General features: G+C 44.7%; 1 protein-coding gene across 3 annotated transcripts in view; it reads right to left on the reverse strand.

Annotated features, from left to right (window-relative positions):
- The window catches only part of MUSK (muscle associated receptor tyrosine kinase), a 234,275-nt gene that overhangs the window by 41,053 nt on the left and 165,270 nt on the right, over nt 1-27,952 (reverse strand). For 2 of the 3 annotated variants that reach the window (XM_040417267.1, XM_040417265.1), the window contains exons 11-12: nt 21,632-21,655; nt 6,760-6,848 (exon numbers count right to left, since the gene is read on the reverse strand). In XM_040417267.1, the coding sequence (XP_040273201.1) occupies nt 6,760-6,848; nt 21,632-21,655 (113 nt within the window). The remainder of the gene's footprint in view (nt 1-6,759; nt 6,849-21,631; nt 21,656-27,952) is intronic. The other variant, XM_040417266.1, reaches the window with a different exon arrangement.

A 27,952-nucleotide genomic window follows, 5' to 3' on the forward strand; every position in this document is an offset into this window, starting at 1 on the left:
AAGAACGTCTAACAGACCTTCTTACAGAACTGGCGGTGACACCTACACCCGTATGCATGTAAGACTGTATTTCATATCTGGATGTACTAGAGACTGTATTTCATATATGGATGTACTAGAGACTGTTCAATACTTGGATGTAACCATTATCAGGAGCAACGTTCAGTAAAAGTTATAAGCTGGATTGCACCATCCTTGTTTCAGTCTCCAATTCCTCAGTTAATACTACAGTAAATGGTTGCACCACCATAAAAGGTACTGGCATCACGACTAAAAGGAACCTTGCCATAGGCACATTAATACAGACCATCAAGGGCACCTCGAACCACCATCTGGCCTGTGTCCCTTACACCGGAGTGTGCCCCAGAGAATTCCTGTGCCATTCTCCTTATCACTTGTACAGGCCTGCCCAGGGACGACATAACCGCGAGTAACCAGAACTGTATTTACCTCGGCCTACCTAATGCTCACACCAGGATCTCACATATAATTCCCCTGTTTGGTCTGGCATACTGCATAATGCAACAAAACAGGTATAAACCTACCTGTAAGACACTGTAATTAATGTTAGGGAGTACCTAAAGTACTGCCTAACAGATGCCCATGTATGGTATATGCACAGGCAGCAATGTACTGTCATAAAAATTATGACATTGCATAGACACAATATTGAAAAAGTTAAAATGTCCTTATAAGATAAAAAAAATAATAATAATATATACACTCACCTAAAGAATTATTAGGAACACCTGTTCTATTTCTCATTAATGCAATTATCTAGTCAACAAATCACATGGCAGTTGCTTCAATGCATTTAGGGGTGTGGTCCTGGTCAAGACAATCTCCTGAACTCCAAACTGAATGTCAGAATGGGAAAGAAAGGTGATTTAAGCCATTTTGAGAGTGGCATGGTTGTTGGTGCCAGACGGGCCGGTCTGAGTATTTCACAATCTGCTCAGTTACTGGGATTTTCACGCACAACCATTTCTAGGGTTTACAAAGAATGGTGTGAAAAGGGAAAAACATGCAGTATGCGGCAGTCCTGTGGGCAAAAATGCCTTGTGGATGCTAGAGGTCAGAGGAGAATGGGCCGACTGATATAAGCTGATAGAAGAGCAAAGTTGACTGAAATAACCACTTGTTACAACCGAGGTATGCAGCAAAGCATTTGTGAAGCCACAACACGCACAACCTTGAGGCGGATGGGCTACAACAGCAGAAGACCCCACCGGGTACCACTCATCTCCACTAAAAATAGGAAAAAGAGGCTACAATTTGCACGAGCTCACCAAAATTGGACTGTTGAAGACTGGAAAAACATTGCCTGGTCTGATGAGTCTCGATTTCTGTTGAGACATTCAAATGGTAGAGTCCGAATTTGGCATAAACAGAATGAGAACATGTATCCATCCTCTGATGGCCACTTCCAGCAGGATAATGCACCATGTCACAAAGCTCGAATCATTTCAAATTGGTTTCTTGAACATGACAATGAGTTGACTGTACTAAAATGGCCCCCACAGTCACCAGATCTCAACCCAATAGAGCATCTTTGGGATGTGGTGGAACGGGAGCTTCGTGCCCTGGATGTGCATCCCTCAAATCTCCATCAACTGCAAGATGCTATCTTATCAATATGGGCCAACATTTCTAAAGAATGCTATCAGCACCTTGTTGAATCATTGCCACGTATAATTAAGGCCATTGCAATAGAACCCTTGGCATGTATGATAAGAAATAGTAGGGATTGCAGGGGGTTCCAATACAAGGATGGAAATGAGAAATTAATAATGTATGCCGATGATATTTTATTGTTTTTGCACAACACTGGGGACGAGTTTGACACCGTAATCAATATAATAGATAATTTTTTTTTTTTTTCAGGTTTAAAGATAAATTGTGGGAAATCGCACATGATGTTATTAGGGAAAGGGATATCACAGAATGTCTCAAGGGTACATGTGCTTGGGCAACACGAGAGTTTTAAATATCTAGGTATTCAGATTTCGAGAAATATACAAGATTATGAAAAATTTAATGTAGTCCCTTTAATAAAAGAACTTAGAACTAAAATGCATATATGGAAAAAAATACCAATGTCAATTCAGGGCCGGGTGAATTTAATAACAATGATTTTTCTCCCAAAAATACTCTATGTGATACAAAATGCCCCAATATGGTTGTCCAAGAAAACTTTTAGGTTGCTGGACAGCCTAACGGGGGAATTTGTTTGGAAAGGTGAGACTCCAAGGCTAAGGCGAGAAGTCCTTCAATTTCCAGTAAAATAAGGTGGACTAGCAGTGCCCAATTGGTTTTTCTATTACTTAATGTCACAATATGGTCAGATAAAAGGAAGTTTAGAGGGAGTAGCGGGGAGGGAGGAATTATTAAAGATGGGGTGGATTGGCGACACGAATCACTTAGAGGTGTTGGAATCAGGAGCACTGGGGAAAAATAATACAGGAAATAAGATAATGAATTTAATGGAACGTATATGGGTGGAACTTAAAATAATAATGGAAATTAAAGGGTACTTGCAGTATACACCCATTTGGAAAAACATGAATCTAAAGGAAATCCAAAGGATCAGGCCCTATATAGACTGGGAAAAAAAGGGGATAAATTATTTGGCGCAAATATTTGAAGGACATAAACTGAAGGACTTAGCCACTTTAGTAAAGGAGTTTGAGATTCACCAAAAAGAAAGTTATAAATATCTACAACTTAAAAATGCCGTAAGATCGCCAGTCAATCCAAATATATATATTAAAGAACATTCAAATAGAATTCATAAATTTACTAATGGAATGCAAAAAAATTGAACTACGGGAAAGAGATATAGAATTCTAATGGAGATGAAGAAAGAACGGATTATAATACCAGCAAGAGGAAAGTGGGAAAAAGAGATTTCTTCTTTCTCGGAAGAAAAATGGATTGATGCCCTTGGAAGTTATTTTAAGGTATCAGAAAAGGCCTCACATAAAATCTCCCAGTTTTTTATCGTCCACAGGTTACATCGAACTCCTTGGGCGTTAAGGAAAATGGGGGTTAGAGCCTCTGATAAGTGTCCAAGATGTATGGGTGAGAGGGCTGACCTTATACACTGTTTTTGGAGATGTCCTAAACTATTAAGGTATTGGAAAGATATTGTAGACATAACATCTACATTTCTGGGTGTTCAAATTCCGGAATACCCCGTTGTTTGCATCTTAGGGGCCATGTTACATCTTAAATTAAAAAGAGAAGTACAAACGGTAGTATGTAAAGTGTTGTTTCAGGCTAGACTGCTTATACTCCGAAGATGGGTAAATAAAGATCCTCCTACAGTAGGACAGTGGCAGGAAAGAGTGTGCAATCTGATTAAATTGGAACAGGCGGCTGAGAGATATAGGGGTAGAGACGAAAAAGTCAATAAAATCTGGAAGAAATGGTTAAACCAAGGCCAAGGTGTTTGAGTTTTTTCTCCTTTTTCTCCTTTTTTTTTTTTCCTTCCTTTCTCCCTCTCCCCTCCCTTTCCCTCTCTTCTATTGGGCGGGGGGAGGGTGGTGGGGTTAAAATGTTAAAATGTATTGATTATTGTGATGACCCGTTGGACGGTCTGATATTGTATGAGATATTGTATGCAATTATTGTGATGAGCCATTGGACGGTCTGATATTTTATGTGTTTTCTATAATAATAAAGAACTATTTAAAAAAAAAAAGAATTAAGGCAGTTCTGAAGGCAAAAGGGGGTCCAACACCGTATTAGTATGGTGTTCCTAATAATTCTTTAGGTGAGTGTATATATTGTAGAGGACGCCAAGGTTGGGTCCTCAGTGACAGATATGTTTCACCATTATTTGGGTTGTGGTGCCTTTAAGAAAGCACTACCTAGGATCCGGTGCCCACAGGGTTAACTCACTCTCCTGATAAGAGGAAAAGGAGTGTGGAGTGGGTGGTGTGGTGGACACACTGCTGTGGCTGGCTGTGAACAGAGCTGGAAACTGAGGACATGTGGAAAGTTTGGCAGGAAAGCAGACTGGAATCTACCATGGACTAAAAATAACCTAGGGTAAAAATACCTTTATTTTTGAACGGACTGTTCTATTGATTATGTTGCGCTGAACTAAGCGGACTTTAAGTTGGGTTTGTTTGGACCTTGGCTGCTGGAAGCTGTACCTATTATTGTTTTGGAAAATAAACATCCGTTTTCTTTAACCCTGGGCTGGCTCATGCACCTGATTTATTGGAGCGATCTTCCCCCCTATATTACAATATAAAGAAAAGGAAAAAGCAGCACACATTAAACGCGGGTGGAATTCCTTGTGGGGGCCTGTGACCAAGGTCCCAAATGTATAAAGAAGAAAAAAGGCAGCACTCCAGATTACTGATGAAAAAAGTGGATGGTTTATTCACCCATCTAGCAGCAATGTTTCAGCTCTCTCATTGGAGCCTTTGTCCAGCTGAATAACATGTGCACAGGGACATACATAAACAGTGCGAGCAATTTACATAATCAAAATCCATGATTAAGTAATAAAGTGCAAATACATCAAAGTATAGCAATATTAAAAACATAATTCATCTGTGACCATGATCACAGCAAAGTTATTTGTGAACATCGTCGAATAAAGTGCATAGCGTGGTAAAAACAGTAGTAATATTGATGTGGGTACATAATTATCAATAGAAATATATAAAGTGCACAGTGGGTATCAATAACAACTTGATTGAAACCTTAAAAACATTCGGATCAGTCACGTTCAGTCGTGGAGACATGATGGAACCTGCTTGGCGTCCGAAAAAGCGGTCTGCGCGTGCGCCGCTACACGTGCTCTCGCAAGACACGGGACTAATGCATAGAGGTGTGGGAACCACAACAAAGATGGCTGCTGACTACCTTTCGTACAGGGAGACTTTCCCTTGCCTTGGGAGGGATCCGGGGTCACATCACTGTGATACCCTGATGCCCTACCCTCACTGTTGCTGGGAGACTATCTCAAGTTTTACTTGGATGCTCCCTTCGCAACCCTGGGATAATGACATGGAGCAGATATGCTGATAGGTCTGGGGGGGGGAGGAGAATACGGTTGGACACTCCGTGATACACCCCCGGCACAGACATCCCGGCACGGAGACTGATGGTCGCCCGTTGGTCTTCCGTTTGCGGATCAGCTTTTGTCTGCTTGAACTGTGGAGCTTTGAATACATTTAGTGTGTCTTTGCAATTTTGTATGAGGAACTTGCCGGCCTGTATGGGCATGAGCATGCGCCCTGTATGAAAGGTAGTCAGCGGCCATCTTTGTTGTGGTTCCCACACCTCCCTCTATGTATTGTCCCGTGTCTCGCGAGAGCACGTGTAGCGGCGGACGCGCAGACTGCTTTTCCGGACACCAAACAGGTTCCATCATGTCTCCACGACTGAACGTGACTGATCTGAATGTTTTTAAGGTTTCAATCAAGTTGTTATTGATACCCACTGTGCACTTTATATATTTTTATTGATAATTATGTACCCACATCAATATTACTACTGTTTTTACCACGCTATGCACTTTATTCGACGACGTTCACAAATAACTTTGCTATGATCATGGTCACAGATGAATTATGTTTTTAATATTGCTATACTTTGATGTATTTGCACTTTATTACTTAATCATGGATTTTGATTATGTAAATTGCTTGCACTATTTATGTATGTCACATGTTATTCAGCTGGACAAAGGCTCCAATGAGAGAGCTGAAACATTGCTGCTAGATGGGTGAATAAACCATCCACTTTTTCATCACTAATCTGGAGTGCTGCCTTTTTTCTTCTTTTTTCCATATATATATATATATATATATATATATATATATATAAAATAAAAATGTCTACATTAAAGGGATTAAGGGGAATTTATTTCACATCACTCCTCTGGAGATTTGGCTACTCCATTTACGAGGATTGAACGATACCAGCAGCACCGACCCTTTGCCCTCACGAGTGTTGTGCCTATGTATGCACAACACAAAACGGTGAGCACAACTTTTGGCACGTTTTGCACCTGAACACCTTTTTAACTTCATACTGCCCTATGAGCGCCTTTCCTTTCTCTTTCACACATTAAGGGAATTGTCTCTGAAAAGGGCAAGCTGGGAATAAGCTCCTGCCCCAGGCGGCCGTACCTACAGAAGCAGCCGAGCGGCACAAAATAATCTATATGAGCATATAGTTATTAGTCTTGGACATGGGTTTTATCTGGTATTGCTACTCATCCCCATTCACTTGAATGGTACTAGACAAGATACTGCCTCTGAACAAGCATTTTGCAGTTTACAGAAAAAAATTAGACCTAGACAAACCGTTTAATCAACCTAAAGCAAAATTTTCTACCTGAAAATATAATAAACTTTCTTCAAAAAGTGTTTTAACAAACTAAAGCTAGACCTGCTGTTTCTACAGATTTCTCTGTTCTCACAGTCCTTGAAGAAATTTTGTTTATATCTCAAGTTTCTCATTTTAAAACCAAATAAAGCATTTGGAGATCTGGCTCTGGTTTGGCAGAGGAAAATACAGGTGCCTGAATGGAATAGTAAATACTTTTCAAAGGTCTCAGCTGAATAAGAATTTATTTTATTAGCTTTTTTCCCATATTAACATAACATGTTTGAAACCTGACATTACTCCCGAGAGCAGCAAGGAAAAATTCTGCAAATATTCGTATCACAAGTTGACCCACTCTTTCCTGGACTGTATAATGTAATATTTATTACAATGTCAGTTTTACATTACCTGTTGACTCCATTTTTGACAAGAGATTTCTGATGCTGTTGTGTTGACAGTCCCTTGGTAATGTCGTCCGTTGCCTTTATAACATATTTCTGGAATAGACAGGATATTCTTAAATATTAATTTCAGTTTTTCAAATGATAAATTATTCATCCACTATGTTACAAGTAAAGGGGTTATGCCATGATTTCTGTAAAAGAAATCCGACATCATACAGTACGACAATCTATTTCTAACAAAGCTAGAACCATCCCTGTACCTCACATGGATCCAGAGCTCCAACCATTCATTGCTCCATTTGCTCTGCCAGATTTATTTCAGGCTGGCAGATCAGGGTGGGGTGGGAGGCGTGACTTTTCTCACGGGGTGTAACGATCCCTACTCAATAGGTCACGTCACTGGGGTGAATACTAGTGAGCTCATCAAGTTACCACAGAAATTCCCACCCACCTAGATGACGGAATTATGCTAACTTACTCCCCTAGATTCTAACACCCAAATATTTTCTATCACAATAGCTGCCACCACCTATACTATAAGTCAATAGGGGCCTATACTCAGATATTCTCTCAACCCAAATTTAACACCGTAACACAAGTTATCTATATGAGACCTAAAATCCTCTGAAACACTACTGGTAACGTTATTCCCTCCGAAAGAACAAGTTCTATAAGACCACAAGGAAGGGACTTATCAATTTTTTTTATTTTATACACAATAGTGCAGTGCAATGCAAAAAGAAAGTGTCAGATAAAAATATACATACAATAACAATGCAGTAAAACAGATAAAATAAAAGATGCTGCCAACGTAATAGGATCCTGCACATAGCGTGCCAGACACGTCCCTCAAATGTTCTTCGTTAGGGCCCTGACGAAAAAACACGAGTGTTTTGAAACCCGTTGGTTGCTCTTTTTTCCCCTTGAGACACCCATATCAAGAGGTGTGACGTCACACAGGATTTGCTCTGGGACCTGGTTTTTCAAGCTTCCCTGCTCCCACGCCAGCTACCGGCCGGAGCGGCGTGTGCTGAAGAGGGGAAGCGAAAGAACAGAGGAAGCTAACCACTACAAGGATTAAAGATAAAGACAGAAGATTTTATGGGAAATAATATTCTTGGATAGGAGACACATATTGGAAGCCGCTGACAGCGCAACACTCCAGGTGAGATCGCTGCATGCTGAGATTGTTACACACTAATTTGCATTAGTAGCTCTCACCATTTTAACATTTGAGGGTCGTGTCTGGCACATAGCGCGGGATCCTATTACGTTGGCAGGTTCTACCCAAATCATTAGTGTGCAGTCCAGGCAGGGCTCACAATTGGAACCCAGCTGTGGCCCCCGGGATTATCCCTAGGGCAGTATTAGACACCCAGATTGTAGAGAAGAGCGGCAGCGCATAAGTATCCTCTCCCACGTTGTACTATTAGATAAAATAAAAGGGATAAAATACAGAATATTGGCTTACTGAGATGCAGCAGTTATATTCTGGCTGTGGGGACAGCTGAAAATATGGGCAGTCACTCTAAACGATGTAGATCCCCAAAATGGCTGACCCTTACCTGTTCCCAAACACCCATTTTTATCCCCCCTTAGTCGAGGGGTGGGCTGTGAGGGAACCTCCCTCCTTTCGGTCCGGCCTTCTGGGACGTCTGATATTATTCAGGTTTTTGCCCCACCTTCCCACAAGGCTGACCGATGTTGCAACATGAATCACGGTGATTCCTCACCGTATGACAGGGACTGCGGGTACAGGTAAGATCCCATAATCTGATTTGCCTCGTCCCGGTCATACAGACACCAAATATGATCGCGTTATGATTTCCAGAAGGCCAGATCCTTAATACTGAGAAATGCCTCATGTTCAGTATGGCGTGTATAGACTCTCCCCGAAGCCCATGTGAGGCTGAACACAATTATTAGGGTTCTGAGGATGTGGGTGTTATGAGGTCGGAGTTATGGCTTCTGATATTATTTCATTCATCTATTGAATGGGTTAGACCACCCGCTGGTCTAGCAGCCAACATGTCTGGGGTTGCTCCGCATTTTTAATATCTGCCTTCCAGGTCTTCATTAGTGTGCCCAAATGGCTTGTAATTAGCAGGCCAGTGTTAAATAGAGCTTCCTCTGAGAAGGTGGAGTGTCTCACCTAGTTTTCAGACTGGCTGGCACCTGGAGGTACAATTTGCATTTACTTAATAGATCAACAGCCACTCCTATACAATCAGCTATTGATAATATGTTTAGGAAAATATGAAAATCTATCTATCTATTTATCTATCTATCTGTCTATTACCTCGGATTTCGTTACACGGGCATGTCCTGTAACTGTCACAGCTTCTAACAAAAGATATGGCAGTTGCAGTTGAAGGATGAAACCGACTATGTGTGTCCACCTTAGTGAGGTGGACAGAGACATGAGGAAAAGAACATCAGGTGGCGCTATATAGATAGATTTTATTGAATAACTCAATGGCTATGCTACATTTTAATTACTTGCAATTACAAAAGCATTCAGATCCAGGTGCTGGTTTGAAAAATGTAGAACATTTTCCTGGAACATCCCCTTTAAATATATAAATGATATTAAATTGATCAGAGATCAATGCAACAGGAAGTCTGTGACTAATGTAAGCTCTCAAATTGCTGCTAATTTAGTGAGTAGGGCCACTACTGCTACTTTAGCAACACTTACATTCCACTGTGTGGCCTGATGAAGGAGAGACAAAATTATATGGAGTAGTTAGTATTTTTGATACACTTTCAAATGTTTCATTTTTATACAAAAATATTTTAATTGACCCTTTTGACTAGAAGCCTGTAAAAAGAAAGTATAAAGGACAAATACTACTTCTCTTTTTAAATTCACCCCTGGTTTTGTCTTCAAAAAATTGCAGAAACGGAACCGTATAGTTATTCTTTAACACTTGAACAGGCTGTGTGCCACTGCAGGAGCTGCTCTTATTCAGAGGCTGCCTACTCTGGCTCATAGGAGAGGTTTGAGTTGGACAAGACATCTACATGCCCAATTATTGCATATGAAAAGATAATGGGGGGAATTTATGATGAGAGGAATATTTGAAGTCAATTTTGCTTGAGTCTGCATTGGCTTACTTTATTCCACATTTATCAAATGTCACATGTTTGATAAATTTGTCTTAACCTCAAACGTAACACTTTTGTCTACAAAAGCTACTCCAGTTTTCCTACTCCATCCTCCTACTTGGAGTTAGATTGCGATTTATTTTGCGACTTTAAAAAAAAATCTCAATGATAAATCTGGAGTGAAACTCATTAACATAGCCGACCAAAACTGGAGTGAGTGTGTAAAAATGCAAAAAGTCGCAAAAGCCCTATTTTGCGACTTTTTGAAGACAGAATTCTGGAGTGACGGAATTATAAATTAGGGCTATTGTGTTTGAAACACAATCACTTTAACTTCAATGGCATATGACATTTAAACCAGGCACAATGCTTGGTAATATTGACTACTAATGTAAATATACCTTTTATCCGGGGGCATAGTATCAAATACTATGAAGAAGTCAAGATATATGACATCCATTGACTCACCCTGGTCAAGTCTACAACGTTCCTCCTTATAGAAACTGATTAAATTAGTTTGAAATGACCAATCCCTCATGAAATCATGCTGATACGGTGTTATTCGCTTATTTTCATTGTGGTACTCCAAGATAGCATCTCTTAGAAAACCTTCAAACAGTTTACCCACGACAGATGGCTTATAGTCTTCTGGTTCATTTTTTTTTTACCTCTTTTTGAATACTGAGATCTAAAGCTTTCAGTTTCCCAGTCTATATCTGGATAGTTGAATTCCCCCACAATAACAAACTTATTATAATTTGCCACCTCGTCTATTTCCCTTAGTAGTAGATTTTCTGTAGACTCTGGTATATTAGGCGGTTTATAGTAAACTCCTATAAGTATTTTATTATTGTTTTTGCCTCCTTGTATTTCTGCCCACAGTGACTCCACGTGTTCATTTCCCTCATTTATAACTTCCCAGAGTGTGGGCTTTAGACAGGACTTTACATAAGGGCAACCCCCTCCCCCTTTTTGGTTTTGACAATCCTTTCTAAACAGACTGTAACCCTGTAAATGAACCGCCCAGTCATAGATATCATCCAGCCATGTCTCAGTTGAATAACTGAGACTACTATGTCATAGTCCTCCTCACACATCACTAATTCCAGTGAACCAGTTTTATTAGGCTTCTGGCATTATTACATATACAATTAAGAGGGTTTTGTATAATTTTTACCCTACACCTTTCCTTATAAAGTGTTCTAGTCCCTCCTTCCATTCCTCCCCAAGTTTCATTACATCACTCCAGGTCTCTAACTGCACTAAATTCTCCTCCTATAATGTAATTACACCCCCATCCCTAGTTGAAATGCTCCTCCAACCTTCTAGCTATCTTCTCCCACAAAACAGCTGCACCTTCCCCACTGAGGCGCAACCCATCCCTATGATAGAGTCTATAGCCAACAGAGAAGTCAGACAGTTCTCCAGGAACCCAAACCCCTCCTTCCTACATCAGTTCTTCAGTTGCTTTTTAATTTCCCTAATCTCCCACTGCCTTTCTGGTGTGGCTTGTGGTACAGGTAATTTCGTAAAATTCTACCTTTCAGGTCCATGCCCTGAGCTTGTGACCTAAATCCCTAAAATCATTTTTAAGGACTCTCCACCTATGAAGAGATTCACATTGCTTTAGGGCTATAGCTAATGGCTATATTACCAAACTGTGTTGCATGGGCCATATTGTACCTCCATATTGTACCTCAATTTGCCTCCCAGAATCCATAAAATTCAAAACAAGTTTAGCATGGCATGGTCCAAATTAAAAGTAAGCCATTAAGCCTTTTTCACATGTCAATGTTCTGTCATTATCTTCAGTGATTGTGAGCCAAACTAAAGAAAGGAATCTACTCAGAGATAAGGTATAATGGAAATATTTGCACTAGAGATGAGTAAACTTCTTGAAATTTATTTCTTGTCCGATTCATCAAATTTTTCGAAAAATTTGGGTCCAAATAGATTCTTCACAAATCAAATGTGCTGCAACTGTCCTTGAAAACTGATATACAGTATAACATTCTGAGGTCTCTTTTTTAATATTTTTTTTTGCTATTTCTTGCCTCCCCTCTTTAATGCAATGACAGCAATCTCAAATAATATCAGAGTGACACTGACATATACACTAGGGGTAAACACACAATTGACAGTTCAGATTTTAGAAGTTTTTCACATAGAAAACTTCAAAAATCTGTTCCTTATTGGAAGCAGATGGTGTTTAAGCGCAGGGGGCACATTTATTAAGACCAGTGATGTAGATGGTGATCTTAACTGTACCTGCGCTGCTGAAGGAAGCTTTGTAGCGGAAATGGTAGTGGCAGTAGGGGTAATCAAAGTGTTAGTAGGGGATTAGCAGCAGGGAGTAGCAGCTGCGATTGTAGCAGCAGGAGCCATATGGTACAGAATATAATGGTAGGCATACAGACAGCAGGAGTGGCATGATGGAAGCAACAGCAGGAGCCATACTGTACAGAACATGATGGTAGGCAGGCAGGCAGACAGTGACAGTGGTATGATTGGGAACCGTCAGCAGTGGCAGATCTATTCATCGGCCTCTGCCAGAGGTGTGTGGAAATCCTCACGGATCCATGTCTCACTCATTTTGACAAAAGTGATGCTTTGGACACTGGCAGAAGATAACGTTTGTACACTGGTGGAGGACAAGTTTGGCAATTTGGGTGTGACAATGCCACCTGCCACCTTGAAAACCCTCTGTGAGATGACACTGGAGGCAGGATAAGACTGTCTTATCCTGCCTCCAGTGTCATCTCACAGAGGGTTTTCAAGGTGGCAGGTGGCATTGTCACACACAAATTGCCAAACTTGTCCCCCACTTGTCCTCCACCAGTGAGCAAAACCGGCCAGTTATTGCCACTCTTCCAATCTGGCAGCCCTGGAGTCCATGGGATGAAGGAACATGGAATGTTGAGGAGAAAGACCAGAGTCCAGGTAGGAGTGAACCTGGTTGTTCAGGCGGTATAACATCCTGGCGCGGCACATGGAAGAACATCCCTATCTTGATAATACTAAATTGGCTGCTGCTGCGGCTTCTGCTGTTTGTGGTAGCGTCGATGGTGGACACTGAAGGGTGCAGAGTTGAGGCAAGCTGCATACACTGTGTATCCTGGTAATAAAACACTTTGACCTCCCTTTCAGCAACAAGAAAACATTCATGCATTTGGCTTTGATAGTGGGGGTCTAAAAGCATGGCTATCCAGTAATCATCAGATTGCTCGAAGGTGACCATATGCCCGTCATTATGTAAGCAAGCAAGCATACAGCTTGCCATTCAAGCCAGCATGCCTGAAGACCCAGTTTTTTCTGGCTCCGCTCCCCCAGGAAGATTGGTCATCATGGTCAGTGTCGTCAACAGTAGCAGCCTTTTACTCCAGTATAAATGACTCTTCTTCCTGCTACTCCTCCCCCACTGGTAGCTCCTCATCCTTATCCTCCACTTCCTCCTCTTCCATGGGACTTTCTCCACGTGGGTCCCCAACAGCTACAGGATGGCCATCAAAATGCGTAAGATGTGCCTCTTCCCCTGTCCCCTGTGGCATCAGCATAAGTGTCTGCCCTAAGATATCAGTGGGATGACTTAATTGATACTGGCAAATCTGGTGGCCTTTTCGAAAGGCCTGAGTACACGACATGTGTCTCTGATGAGCTGCCACTGTCTTACCTGAAAACAACATATGCCCCCTATTGAGGTGGTCTGGTGCATGACAAAATCATTCACCACTTTACGCTTCTTATATATATATGCTCTAACATATATATAAGGTAGAATTCCTGTGAGCTGGAATGTCGCTGATCATATGAGCAGACTTTTCTGTTGCTGCAAGTCCAGTAAGGTATTCCTTGCCTCAGGACAGTCTCATGGACATGGCCAGCACACTTGGCAAGCCACTGCAATTTTCCTAAACATGTTGCATGACTAAACTTATCATGTGCACCATGCAGGGAGTATGTGTTATTTTCCTCAGTGCAGCCACAATGTTCCTGCCATTGTTGCTAACAACCTTGCTCATTGGGGGGACAGCCAACAGGCTGTTTGCTGCTTGATGCACTTAAGCTATTGATTGGCTGTGTGGCTGCTGTCACACAGGCTGATCATATCTAAAACATTATGGCAGCACTTCACTTTACATAAATGATATGAAGGGAAGGAGAGGGGCCCTGCTTCTGAAGAGGACAGAAGGTTGTCCATGGAGGAGGATGTGGAGGAAGTGGATAAGTGCCTGGTGTGGGAACCAGACAGACATAAACAGAGATATCAATAGTAGCTGGCCTTGTTGCTGTAATGCTGTGTCGCTGCTGCTGTGAAAGGCAATGAACCTGTGGGCTGTGAAAGACATGTACTGTCCCTGCCCAAACTGCTGCTCCAGGTGTCCAAAGTGATGTGCACCTTGTCAGATTAGCGAGAATTTCTCTCCACCCTATGATAGTACAAGGCGAGTTGGCTTTTTAAAAAAAAATGAATGACGGCTAGTGCTGAGTGGTGCGACTGTACCGCTGGTAACTTGATCAGGTGGGCAGTAAGCTTGCACACCTGCAGATTTCTGGGCGCGTACAGTTGTTTCCTGGCCACATATTCCGTTATCGATAGCTGATGGTGGAGAAAAGTAGGAGGATTAGGACGAGTAGACTGAGCAGGAGAGGTAGTAAATGGTGATGATGATCAAAGCCGGCGTCAGCAACCGGCATACCAGGGCAAGTGCCAGGGCCCAAATCTCCTGCGGGGGCCGACAGCACAGCTGCCAGAAGCAATGAGGGCTTCCATCAATATAGATGGAAATGCTCAATGCTGGAGCACAGGGAGCTGGGTCATGTCACTCACTGCTCAGCTCCCCCTGTTCCTCCCTTTCTTCAGGCCAGCCGTGCTCTGAATGGTGAAGCAGGAAGACTTCTCAGCGCTCCACCATTCAGCCTGCAGGCATGAATCACACTGTTGGCATGTGTGGGCGGGGCCTGAAACCCAGTAATCTGCATAAGCTCCACCCACACAGTGCTGCAGAGCAATCTGTGACTGCAGGGAGAGGACAGTGAGCTTCAGGAACGGGACAAGGTGAGTAGTTACTGTGTTTTTTTGTTTTTAATACAGAGGGGTCACACAGGACTTCATTACTATGGAGGGGGCACAGAGGACTTTATTACTATGGAGGGGGCACAGAGGTCTTTATTACTATGGAGGGGAACCGAGGACTTTATTACTATGGAGGGGGCACAGAGGACTTTATTACTATGGAGGGGGCACAGAGGTCTTTATTACTATGGAGGGGGAACAGAGGAATTTATTACCATGGAGGGGGCACAGAGGGCATTTCTACTATGGAGGGGGCACAGAGGGCATTACTAATGTGAAGGGGGCACAATGGGCATTTCTACTATGGAGGGGACACAGAGCCAGAGGGCATTACTACAATGACAGGGCCACAGTGGGCATTATTACTGTGAAGGGGGCACAGTGAGCATTATTACTGTGGAGGGGACACAATGGGGATTTCTACTATGAAGGGGGCACAATGGGGATTATTACTATGAAGGGGCACAATGGGGATTATTACTGTGAAGGGGGCACAGATAGGGCGTTACAACTGTGAAAGGGGCACAGAGAGGGCATAACTACTGTGAGAGGGCACAATGTGGGCATAACTAATGTGAGGGGGCATACATCTGTAAAAAACTACTGGGAAGGACAGTGAGCTCCATGAACTGGACAAGGTGAGTAGTTACTGTGTTTTTTTGTTTTTAATACAGAGGGGTCACACAGGACTTTATTACTATGGAGGGGGCACAGAGGACTTTATTACTATGGAGGGGGCACAGAGGACTATATTACTATGGAGGGGGCACAGAGGACTTTATTACTATGGAGCGGGCACAGAGGACTTTATTACTATGGAGGGGGCACAGAGGTCTTTATTACTATGGAGGGGGTACAGAGGTCTTTATTACTATGGAGGGGGAACAGGGGACTTTATTACTATGGAGGGGGCACAGAGGGCATTTCTACTATGGAGGGGGCACAGAGGGCATTACTAATGTGAAGGGGCACAATGGGCATTTCTACTATGGAGGGGACACAGAGCCAGAGGGCATTACTACAATGACAGGGCCACAGTGGGCATTATTACTGTGAAGGGGGCACAGTGGGCATTATTACTGTGGAGGGGGCACAATGGTGATTTCTACTATGAAGGGGGCACAATGGGGATTATTACTATGAAGGGGGCACAATGGGTATTATTACTATGAAGGGGGCACAATGGGAGGGACATTTATTGTCTGCACTATAGTAATACACTATACGAGTGTATTACTGTAGTGCAGCGGCGGCATGAAGCGCACGGCGTCATAGCAACCAATGACACTGGGCGCTCATGCTCTCAACAGGAATCCAGGCCGTGTTACCACGGACCGCTCTCGGCCAGAACTGGTAAAGCAATGCAATACGTTTAAATGTAATACAATTTATTCACTAAGACAGTTTTTGCAGTAAAAGGTGTTTGAATGGGGCACAGATAGGGCATTACAACTGTGAAAGGGGCACAGAAAGGTATAACTACTGTGAGAGGGCACAGTGTGGGCATAACTACTGTGAGGGGGTACACATCTGTAAAAAACTACTGGGAAGGTTGTACAATAAGGGCAATAGTACTGTGAGGGGGTGCAATTTTTTTTAAGTATTGGGGTTGGTCCTTTCTCTGACACCCCCTCCGGGTGCCAAACACCGTAGGCGCCCACTGAAGCAGGGAACTATTTGCTCTCCGCTCCACCATTGAGCCGCCAGCGCTCCACAGCAGCAGCACGATGTCCTCACACATCGTCCTGCTGATCTGTGTAGGAGAGGAGGAGGAGTGGGGCAGGCTGGGAATCAGCCTCTGCTCTTCCTACACAGCAGCGCGATGTGTCACAGTATCCTACTGCTGCTGATGGGGAGCGCAGATCATGGGAGGAGCCAGGTGATTGAGGTGAGGAGTATTTATAGTTTTTTTTTTTTCACTTCCTGTGAAGGGGGCACATCTGGGCATAACCACTGTGAAGGGGGCACTGGACACATATCTTGGCATATTATTCACTGTAAGTTGGCACATATCTTGGCATATCTTCTATGAAGGGGGCACACATCTTGGCATATGTACTGTGAGGGGACACATATCTTGGCATATCTACTGTGAGGGGGCACATATCTTGGCATATCAACTGTGAGGGGCACATATTTTGGGATATCTACTGTGAGGGGGGCATTGGGAAGAATGCTGTAACCCCTGGCTGTAAGGTACAGTGTGAGGCTCAAAGGTGATCTTCAAATCCACAATATCATCCTCTTTGTCTTCAATAATAATGTGGCACCTGTCGGAAGCGAGAATTGTGGCCTACTACTACTACTACTGGCCAGGTGGCTGGTGCTGCTACTATCCACATTCTGTCCCTCAGATGATGAGGCATGGGTCTTTAGTTTTTCACTCTTCCTTTTTCCAGACATTTTATTATGAGGCCTACAAATAAAAGGTCATGGGTTTGACACACATTATTAAATGGTACTGGCAAAATTGAAAGTGTTTTTCTGTAATTTAAAGACAGAGACACAATAAATGTCACTCCCCTCCTACAAACACACTGCACAATGGTATTGACAATTTTTACTTTGGTAATAATGCAGTTTTTTTGGTAAAATATGTTTGCACTATATGGTACGGATGTAGTAGGGTTAACACACATGCTTTATGAGACATGTTATCTAAACTAAATGCAACTAAATGAGTTAAGCAATTGCTTTTCAATGGCTTTTGCTTCAAGATAACGTGATAAGTTAAGGAATTTGAGTTAAGAGTGTGTGTGTTACCCCTGCTACATCTGTATATTGCAGTAATAGAATGCTCTCACTAACACTGGAAAAACAATGCAATACGTTTAAATGTGTTTGAACTACACCGTATACTGCAGTAATAACATGTATTCACTAAGACAGTTTTTGCAATGAAGTGTGTTTGACCTACATGGCATATTGAAGTAATAGAATACGTTCATTAACAAGGGTATAACTGCAGTTTTTGAAGTAAAATGTGTTTTAACTACACAGTATTTTGCACTAATGGAATGTGATCACTAACAGTGGTATAGCAATGCAATTTTTACTGTAAAATGTGCTTGATCTAAATGGTATAGTATATTGCAGTAATAAAGTGTGTACACTGAACCTGGTTTAAGATGGCAGTTTTGGCAGTAAGATGTATTTGAACTACATGGTATAATGCAGTATTAAAATACATTCACGAACATGGGTAGAACAATGCAACTTTTGCAGAAGAATGTGTTGGAATTGAAAGTTATCTTGCAGCAATAAACCAAGTAGGGGTGAGTGAATCGAGCTTCGGAACCAAGATCCAAACCTAATTCATTACTAATCTTCATTTTAAGGCTGTAGTGTGCATTTAATGCTGTGCTGTCTCCATATAGCATTAAAATGTATGTGCTTCGGTGAGGAAAAAAAATTTATGTCCGAAGTTGCGCGAGACCTCAGTGAATAACTTCAGTTAATAACTTCAGGCTTCAATTCTACAACTTTAATAACATGATCAGTACCGGCTTTTACATCAGTACCAAAGCTAACTTTGGATTCCTGTTTTAAAATGTTGCTAAAGTTGTAGAATCAAAGCCCGAAGTTATTCACTGAAGTTTTGCAAAAAAATTACAATTGCAGAATTATGTAAGGCAAAACTAGTTGCCAGCAAGCTGTATGAATCACTCTCTCTATATGCTTTACCTGATTAAACTCTAAAATATACCCAGTTATATCTTCCATTTCTCTCCCTATACTCCTTGTTACCCTATAGAGTCCCTAGCCACTAGATTATGCATGTGTCTGCCATTAGAGATGGCCTCGGGGTTCACCCGGCGGTTGTTTCACGGCGAAATTTGCTTGTTCGCGGTTCGCCGAACAGGCGAACATATGGCGATGTCCGCCGGCGCCATATTCTTTTACATTGTGAAGAACTTTGACCCATGACACATTCATCAAGTGGTACAGGGCAGCCAATTGAGACGTTTCTGCACATGGACATATCCCCTACCTTATAAATAAACCTGATCTGGCCGCCATTTTACATTCAGTCTTTTGCCAGTGTAGGGAGAGGTTGCTGTGTGGAGCAGAGACAGGCTGTTAGGGACACCAAACGCTAGCTAATAGGGCCACAAAAGTCCTTTTAAGGACTGGTATAGGTGTGCTATTGATAGGTGTGACTTACTGAGGGGTGTAATATACTTATAATATACTTTCTAACATAGAAAGTATATTATAGTGCAATTGTATTGTGCAGCAGTTGTGTGCGGTTCTGCTGCGATACTGCAGCCACACAGAGTGCCAAACGCTATTGGAACAAATAATTTATACTGGTGTGATTAACCAGTTGCCCCCCAAAAAACTGATTGAAGCAGGGATGTTATATACCAATAATATACTTTCTATATAGTGCATTTACTTAGTGCAGCATTTGCTTGCGGTTCTGCTGCGATTATTTCTACTGGTGTGATATACCAGTTTCCCCCCCAAAAAACTGATTGAAGCAGGGGTGTGATATACCAATAATATACTTTCTATATAGTGCATTTGGGTAGTGCTGCATTTGTTTGCGGTTTTGCTGCGTTACCTCAGCTACAGATAGTGACAAACGAAATTGGAACAAATCATTTCTACTGGTGTGATATACCAGTTGCCCGCCCAAAAAAAGTGAAAAAAAGAGTGGGCTACAGTAGAATTGTTATTCAGTGACCGAATAATGTACCTCGAGCCACATAATCACAATTTCTTTTATGTCAGGTGAATGCCTAATTTTTTAAGGCCGGTACTCCTGTGGCCTAAAATATAAATTTTTCTAGGCTCCAACAGGGCACATTTCAGAGAATTTCCCTTTAAGACTCATAAAAATGTCCCCTGATTAAGATACATAATTTTTGTTGGAATTTTGTCATTGATCCCCCTCTGGTATGTCACTGTCCATGTTGTGGGACTATTTGCGCACTTCTACTAAGTAGTTGGTGGCTGCAAATATGACCTTGAAGGTTTTTCAGGTTCACCTGCCATTAAAGTGAATTGGGCCCACCGCAAACTTGGGGTTCACGAACATTTGATCACGTTCGCGCGATCGCGTTCGCGAACCGTCCCGGACGATATTCGTCCATCACTATCTGCCATAGCTATTAGTCAGACACTGCCACAACACATCCTTTCAGGTTTCTAGTTGAACACAGAATGGTGATATTGTCAGCAAAAGGATCTTCCTGATTCCTGGCCCTGATTGGCTGATCAGGCTGTCTGTCTGCCTCTCAGCCAATCATGGAAAACCCCGCTTCCCACTTCCTCCAGGTGTGATGTAACCCTCTATCTTCTTCCTCCTTACTAGTTTTCCCCACCAATATTCACAACTGGCTGCATATTTTTTTTAACACAACTCATCCAAAAATAATTACACAAACTTCAGTTTTGTTTAGTGGACTTTAGAATCGATTTGCACATCTCTAGTTTCCACCTGTTCTGTGTTTTGACCCGCACCTAGTTTTGGCTCAAAATCACTGATGGAAATCACTGACTAAACACTGACTGTGTGATTAAGTCCTATACAGAACCAGAGGGATGCTAAGGCCCCTTTCACACGAGCGAGTATTCCGCGCGGATGCAATGCGGGAGGTGAACGCATTGCACCCGCACTGAATACTGACCCATTCATTTCTATGGGGGTGTTCACATGAGCGGTGATTTTCACGCATCACTTGTGCGTTGCGTGAAAATCGCAGCATGCTCCTCTTTGTGCGTTTTTCACGCAACGCAGGCCCCATAGAAGTGAATGGGGTTGCGTGAAAATCGCAAGCATCCGCAAGCAAGTGCGGATGCGGTGCGATTTTCACACACGGTTTCTAGGAGACGATCGGGATGGAGACCCGATCATTATTATTTTCCCTTATAACATGGTTATAAGGGAAAATAATAGCATTCTGAATACAGAATGCATAGCAAACTAGCGCTGGAGGGGTTAAAAAAATAAATAAAAAATTAACTCACCTTAATCCACTTGATCGCGGAGCCCGGCATCTGCTTCTGTCTCCTTTGTTGAATAGGACCTGTGGTGAGCATTAAGTACAGTTACAGGACCTTTGATGACGTCACTCCGGTCATCACATGGTGCGTCACATGATCTTTTACCATGGTGATGGATCATGTGATGACCGGAGTGACGTCATCAAAGGTCCTGGAATGAATGCTCAGCACAGAAGGAGACAGACGAGATGCCGGCAGCGCCAGCAAGTGGATTAAGGTGAGTTAATTTTTATTTTATTTTTTTTAACCCCTCCAGCGCTAGTTTACTATGCATTCTGTATTCAGAATGCTATTATTTTCCCTTATAACCATGTTATAAGGGAAAATAATTCAATCTACAGAACACCCATCCCAAGCCCCGTGGGTACCAAACACGCGCGATTTTTCTCACGCGAGTGCAAAATGTATTACAATGTTTTGCACTCGTGCGGAAAAATCGCGGGTGTTCCCGCAACGCACTCGCACATTTTCCCGCAACGCCCGTGTGAAAGAGGCCTAAGAGTCATGAACTTCCATATGTGCATGACGGTTTAAATAGAAGACTTTTGTACTTTAATCATTCATATTCAGCCTTATTAGTTTTCAGGTAGATGTGGGTTGCAAGTTCAGTAATAAAGTAATCTAAATGCAACACTAGTACAATTTTTCACTTTGAAATAATGCGTACATTATTACAACTTACTGGTAATATTTTCCTTATGTAACTCTGCAAAAGAGAAATAAAACATTTTACAACATGCCCATTTTACAAGGAATGTGTAAACTACAGAGCACTAAATAATCAATCAAATAAAAATATAAATTTTTCTAAATGTTTAACATAATCATTTGGTGGTTCACACAGTAATGTCTGTGTTAAAAAACAAAACCAAAAAAACCTGTGGAAATGGAAGTGGATGTAATTGTTCATTTGTTGCCTAAATGCAGATATACAATTTTAATGCAATCACTTTTATATGTGCTGATTATGGACATGATTTTCCTGTGTTCATAATATTTATAGAGCAGAGAACTTCATTATTTAGTCTGAAAAATACACTCATTTAATGTGTAAAACATAAATCTTACATTCAAAGAGGATTATCACCTAAACGTATCTTTATATGTGAATGGGACAGCCCTCTTCTCACAGTTCAGTGCCAGTTTAATCTTGAGTAATCTCACTGGTTACCAGAGATGATATGTATTGAAGGCTGCTTGCAGCCTGTAATTGTGGGAGGGGCGCACTTACCTTATTTAAACCCCCTCCCACAAGCAGAAGGGCGCCCGGTTCTTGCTTCAGCAGCATCCAGCGCCTGATGTCACTTCCGGTCGCGTCTCCGTCCGTGCTTTATTCCGTTCGTGTCTCCAGCAGCATCGCCTGTAGTAAGTATCACCGCTCTGCGGCCCGGCCAGACACGCTTGCCACCGGCACCTCGTACCACCCTCAACCTACCGGCAGCTCTGCCGCATCCGGGAGGTGAGCGGACAGCGCGGGGGCTGCCGGTTCCCGCTCTGCAGCTGCGGCGGCGCCGCAATACACGCGGCGATTCACATGGGCTCCACGCGGCTCGGTCCGCCCATGTAAGTAGAGATGCTGCGGTCATCATATTGAGGGGGGAGGGACGGCCCGGTTCCCAGTGTCTGTGTTGCCCGGCGCTGTAATGTGCGCTCTGCAGGTTGGACAGTATATTCAGCCCAGGTTCCTCCAGCTCCTACCACAAATACTATTAATCAGACATGTCAATTGCTTTTAGTAACTTCCAAACATCTATTACAGGCGAATTTTAAATCTAATTTTCCCTTTGTAGTAATGTGCCAGTTAGAATTCAGAGCAACAGCTTCTGCCAAAGTTAAGAAAGTGTTCACTTTGCTGGAGCTTGTCACGTCCAAGAGCTGACACCATGGAGCTTATTCAGTAAGCTGTTTCCAATGGCCCTGTACAACTCAAGTTGCTGAATTATGGTCATACACAAAGGGATGAAGCAATCTGCTGCTCCACATACGCACACCATTAATCCTACTGTAGAGTGAACCAAGGCTGAAGTGCTAACATTTAGCCTTTATGGATTATCAGATACTAGATAGCAAAATTTTCCTGAAAAAAAATAAATAAATAAATAAATTACTGGGGTAGTGGGAGCAGGCGCAATGGTTCCCTGATTCGCTCAGGCGCAATGTCATCCCTGAATCGCTCAGGCGCAAATGTCTTCCCTGGATCGCTCAAGTGCAAATGTCTTCCCTGAGTCGCTCAGGCGCAAATGTCTTTCCTGGATCGCTCAGGCGCAAATGTCTTTCCTGGATCGCTCCGGCGCAATGTCTTCCTTGATTCGCTCCGGCGCAATGTCTTCCCTGAATCGCTCAGGCGCCATTGTCTTCCCTGAATCGCTCAGTCACAATTCGTCCAGGTATCACCCAGGGGTGTCCCTCAGTTCACTCATGTGCTATGTTTCCTGATTCACTCATGCGCAATGTTTTCCTGTTTTACTCACGGGCAAGGTTTTTTTTTTTTTTTTTTCCGGGTTCACTCAGGTGCAGGTGTCCGTAAGTCGCTCTGGTGCTATGGTTCATGATTCCATCAGGCGCAGATGGTTCCCTGAATCGCTCAGGCGCAAATGATTCCCTGAATCGCTCAGGTGCATGGTTCCCTGAATCGCTCAGGTGCAATGGTTCCCTGAATCGCTCAGGTACATTGGTTCCCTGAATCGCTCAGGTGCATTGGTTCCCTGAATCGCTCAGGGCAATGATTCCCTGAATCGCTCAGGTGCTATGGCTCCCTGAATCGCTCAGATGCCCTGAATCGCTCAGGCGCAATGGTCCCCTGAATCGCTCAGGCGCAATGGTTCCCTGAATAGCTCAGGTGCAATGGTTCCAAAAAAAAAAAAAAAAAAAAGCTGAATCGCTCAGGGGCAGGTCTCCTTGTATCGCCCGTGACAGTGTCGCCTCGAACCACTCAGGGCGATACCTCCCTGAATCGCTCAGGTGTTTGTGTCCACTGTCTAAGGGACCAGCAGGTCACGGCTCTCGCCATGCATCAGTAAACACTGCTTATCTTTTTCGTAAGCAGGTCCGCGTCCACCAGAACTACAAGCAAACCACGGTCGTTGCGCCTATTTCTCGGTTCAGGTAAGATACAGCCACAAGGCTGTGCTACGACCTGTCACTGCGTTAGCTATTCGTTGTCATGAGCTCCCGTTCATAGGTCTCTGCCTCAGTACAGAAGTCGGTAGCGTGGTCCCTTTCGTTTAAGGTAAGTAGCGGTCAACGCCATTCGGTCAAGAGAAACTATTTCCCCTGTAGCTCTCGGTTGGGCACCCGGGGGAGGGGGAAGGAAGTCTCATCTGTCACCTTCATACCTCCTCCATGCAGCTTGAAGATGTCGCAGGTCCCTGAGTCGGAGGATAATCTGTCCTTGCCCGGGACCTCCGTGTCAGGCCGCACCAGCAACCCCTCCCTGAGGAGCTGGACCATTCCGAAACTGATAGCAGAGCTTAGACGCAGAGGGATTCACTATCCTGCCACCGCGAGAAAGGCGGAGCTGTACCGGCTCCTGATGACGGCACCAGCGGGTTCAAGTGAGGAGCCTTCTCCCTCATCGATACAGCTGACCCTCCTGCAGTTGCAGGCCACCATCGCCAGTCTGGCAGGTTCGGTCGCGGATATCCAGACTAGGATGGGGGAGTGGGAGTCCCGGACTCCTCCGGCCCTGCCTTCTCCAGCCCTTCCGGTCTTGCCATCTACGTCCCAGGATTTGGCGCCAGGTACAGTCCATGTCAGACCCAAGATTGCCCCCTCACACTACATCACAGAAAACCTTAAAAGGGACATCCTGGCGGGGAGGGACGTCAACCTGGCGTCCCTTCTCATTGCGTCCCTAGACGTATCAGAGAATAAGGTCATCAATTGCGGGGAGGTCTCGGTGGTCCTACGGGCCAAGGATACCCGCCTGAATCGGAAGCTGTCGGTCCCCGAGTTCGTCCTGGCATTCAGCCTCTACCGGGATACCATCTGCGGCGTCCAGCCACACAGACGGGAGGAGCTGGACTCCTACCTATACCAAGTCACCGACTTAGGTTACAAATACGGGGGAAAGAACTTCTATGACTACCACAGGTCTTTTTCAGCCAAAGCGGCAGCCGCCCTCGCTCAGTTCCAGCTCACCACGGACTGGGCGAACTTGGACATGGAGCTGTTCTGCCGCCATTTTGCCGGGTTGCAGGCCCCCATGTGCGCTGCGTGCCAGTCCATCCAGCACACGGCCGACTGGTGCCCCAACTTTCCCACCCCGGCCCGAGAAGGCTCCCAGCCAGGCCCCTCTGGCACACAACGGTCCCAGGGTTCCACTGACAAGCTGGGCAGGCCCATTACTTTCTTAGGCCAGAGTCAGGTCTGCAACAACTTTAATGCCGGGGGCTGTAATTTCAACAGTTGTAGAGCTTTGCATGTGTGTTCCCTCTGCTTCAGGGCCCACCCCCGCTCCAGCTGCCCGAAGAGGCAACGTAAGGCTCTATGACTGACCGACGTCAACGTCGAGCTCCTGGGCATCCTGTTGCAGGATCACCCCGATCGCCGGTCGGTGGAGTTCCTCATCACCGGTTTCGAGAAGGGTTTCAATACAGGGCTCATTGCCCTCCCTCAGGTTTCCTGGGAGGGAAGGAACCTACAGTCGGCCATGCAGGATCCGGAGGCGGTGGCCACTCTGTTACGGGACGAGGTCCGCAAAGGGTTCCTGTTAGGCCCGTTTGAAACCATTCCCTTTGCCGAGTGGAGGATCAATCCTATCGGTCTAGTCTCCAAACAGGCATCAAATAAAAAGCGTCTAATATACGACTTGTCTGCTCCACACATGTCGCCGATCCCCAGTCTCAACTCCCTGATCCCATCAGGGGAGTTCTCGATGTCCTATTCATCCATTGACGAGGCCATTCAGTTCATCCTGCTGGCTGGGGAAGGGGCTTGGTTGGCCAAGGCCGACATTGCGGACGCCTTCAAGCTACTCCCCATCCTTCCTCAGTTATGGCAGTATTATGGGTTGCATTGGGCAGATGGGTTTTATTTTGCTAACCGCCTCACATTTGGATCCAAAAGCAGCCCGTGGTTGTTCGACAAGTTCACCTGTGCCCTACACTGGATCCTTGTCCATCATGGGGGGATGGACATGGTCATTCATTACTTGGATGACTTCCTAATCATCGAGAGGCCCCAGGGGCCCCCATCAGGTTTGAATAACTTGCTCCAACTGTTCGCCGGGCTCGAGGTCCCGGTGGCATCCGCCAAGACAGAGGGTCCAGGCACTGGGGTTACCTTCTTGGGCATTACTCTGGACTCAGTCCGCATGGAGGCCAGCCTCCCCGCGACCAAGCTGGCCAAGGTCAGGGCTGCCGTTTCCTCCGCGGCCTCTTCTGGAGTTTTGTCCAGGCAGGAGCTCCAGTCCTTGTTAGGATTCCTTACTTGTACCTTCAAGATCATGCCACAGGGGAGGTCCTTCATCTCGCGGCTTCTCAATCTCCTCCCGACTGCTCCAGATCAGGACTCCACCGTCCGGCTGGATGGTCCCACCATGGCGGATCTGCAGATGTGGCAAACCTTCCTGACCGGGTGGAATGGCATTTCTTTGTTCGTGCCATCCCCGAATGCGGCTTCCCCCACGGTTTACACTGACGCCGCGGGCTCCCGTGGGTTCGCGGCATTCTTCTATCCACACTGGTTGGTCGGCAGCTGGCCGATGGAGCTCCTGTCCGAGGCAGGGGCCATGAGGTCCTCGCCGCTATTAGAATTATACCCCATTGTGGTGGCTGCCCGCGTCTGGGGTCCGCTCTGGGCAAACAAATCAGTCGTCTTGAGGACAGACAGTCAGGTCCTGGTGGAAGTGATATCCAAGGGGAGGGCTAGAAATCTCAGGATGATGTCTATGTTATGTAGGCTTGTCTGGCTGTCCTTGGAGTTTAACTTCCACGTCTTTGCGGTCCACATCCAGGGAGCGCAGAACGTGGCGGCTGACGCCCCATCCCGCTTTAACCTCAATATTTTCTTCCAGGAACTCCCAGAGGCAGATCCCGTCGGCCTTCCAGCTCCACCTTACAGCGCCCTCCTGCTGGACTAGAGCCCCTGATTGCATTGGTCCGGCGGTCGCTAGCCACCAACACCGCCAGGAATTATGACACCGGGTTCAGCATGTTTAGACGTTTTGCTGACACTCATCCGCAGGGGGACATAGACGAGGTCACTTTCATCATGGCATTCATAGCCCATTGCCACTCCCACCGCCACCTCTCATACAATACCATCAAGCTGTATTTGGCAGGTATCCAGCACCACCGGATGCTCAGCGACCCCTCTGCCAGATCCATCTTTTCGAATCAATCCATCAAAGCCACCCTCAGGGGTGTTCAGAGAGTCAGCACGGCAGTCCAGGTGCGCAGGCAGCCGGTCTCAGGTGAGCTTTTCCGCAGGTTATCCTTAGCCCTGGATGGTCTTCCTTTTGGCCAATTTGCAAGCATCGTCACGAAGGCAGCCATGTATCTCGGGTTCTATGGGTTCCTCAGGCCCGGGGAATTCACCTGCAGCACCATCTCCCGAACGACCCTGCTAAGGCGACATCTCGCATGGCACTCCGACCACTTTATTTTGTCTATTCCGTTCTCCAAGACCAGTCAAACCGGTCCCCCCACGGAGGTGGAATTTTACCCTACATCTAACTGTTGGTGTCCTATCAAGGTGCTCCAGGAGCTCCTGGCCTCCCTTCAATCTCCCGCCTTAGATGGCCCGTTGCTCCCGGTCAACGGGAAGCCCCTGTCTTCTACCATGTTCATCTCCAACATCCGCACCCTGGCCGCAGGTTTGGGTTACAACCCTAGCACGATATCCGGGCACTCATTTCGAATAGGGGCCGCGTCCGCAGCTTCCAGTCACCAGGTACCAGCGCACATCATCCGCAAGATGGGCCGGTGGAGGTCATCCTGCTTCTCAAGGTACATCCCGAATCCACGGGAAGAAGTATCCCGAGCCTTCCGTTCCTTGGCAT

The sequence above is a fragment of the Bufo bufo genome, chromosome 2 (assembly GCF_905171765.1).
Source record: "Bufo bufo chromosome 2, aBufBuf1.1, whole genome shotgun sequence".
Classification (NCBI taxonomy): domain Eukaryota; kingdom Metazoa; phylum Chordata; class Amphibia; order Anura; family Bufonidae; genus Bufo; species Bufo bufo.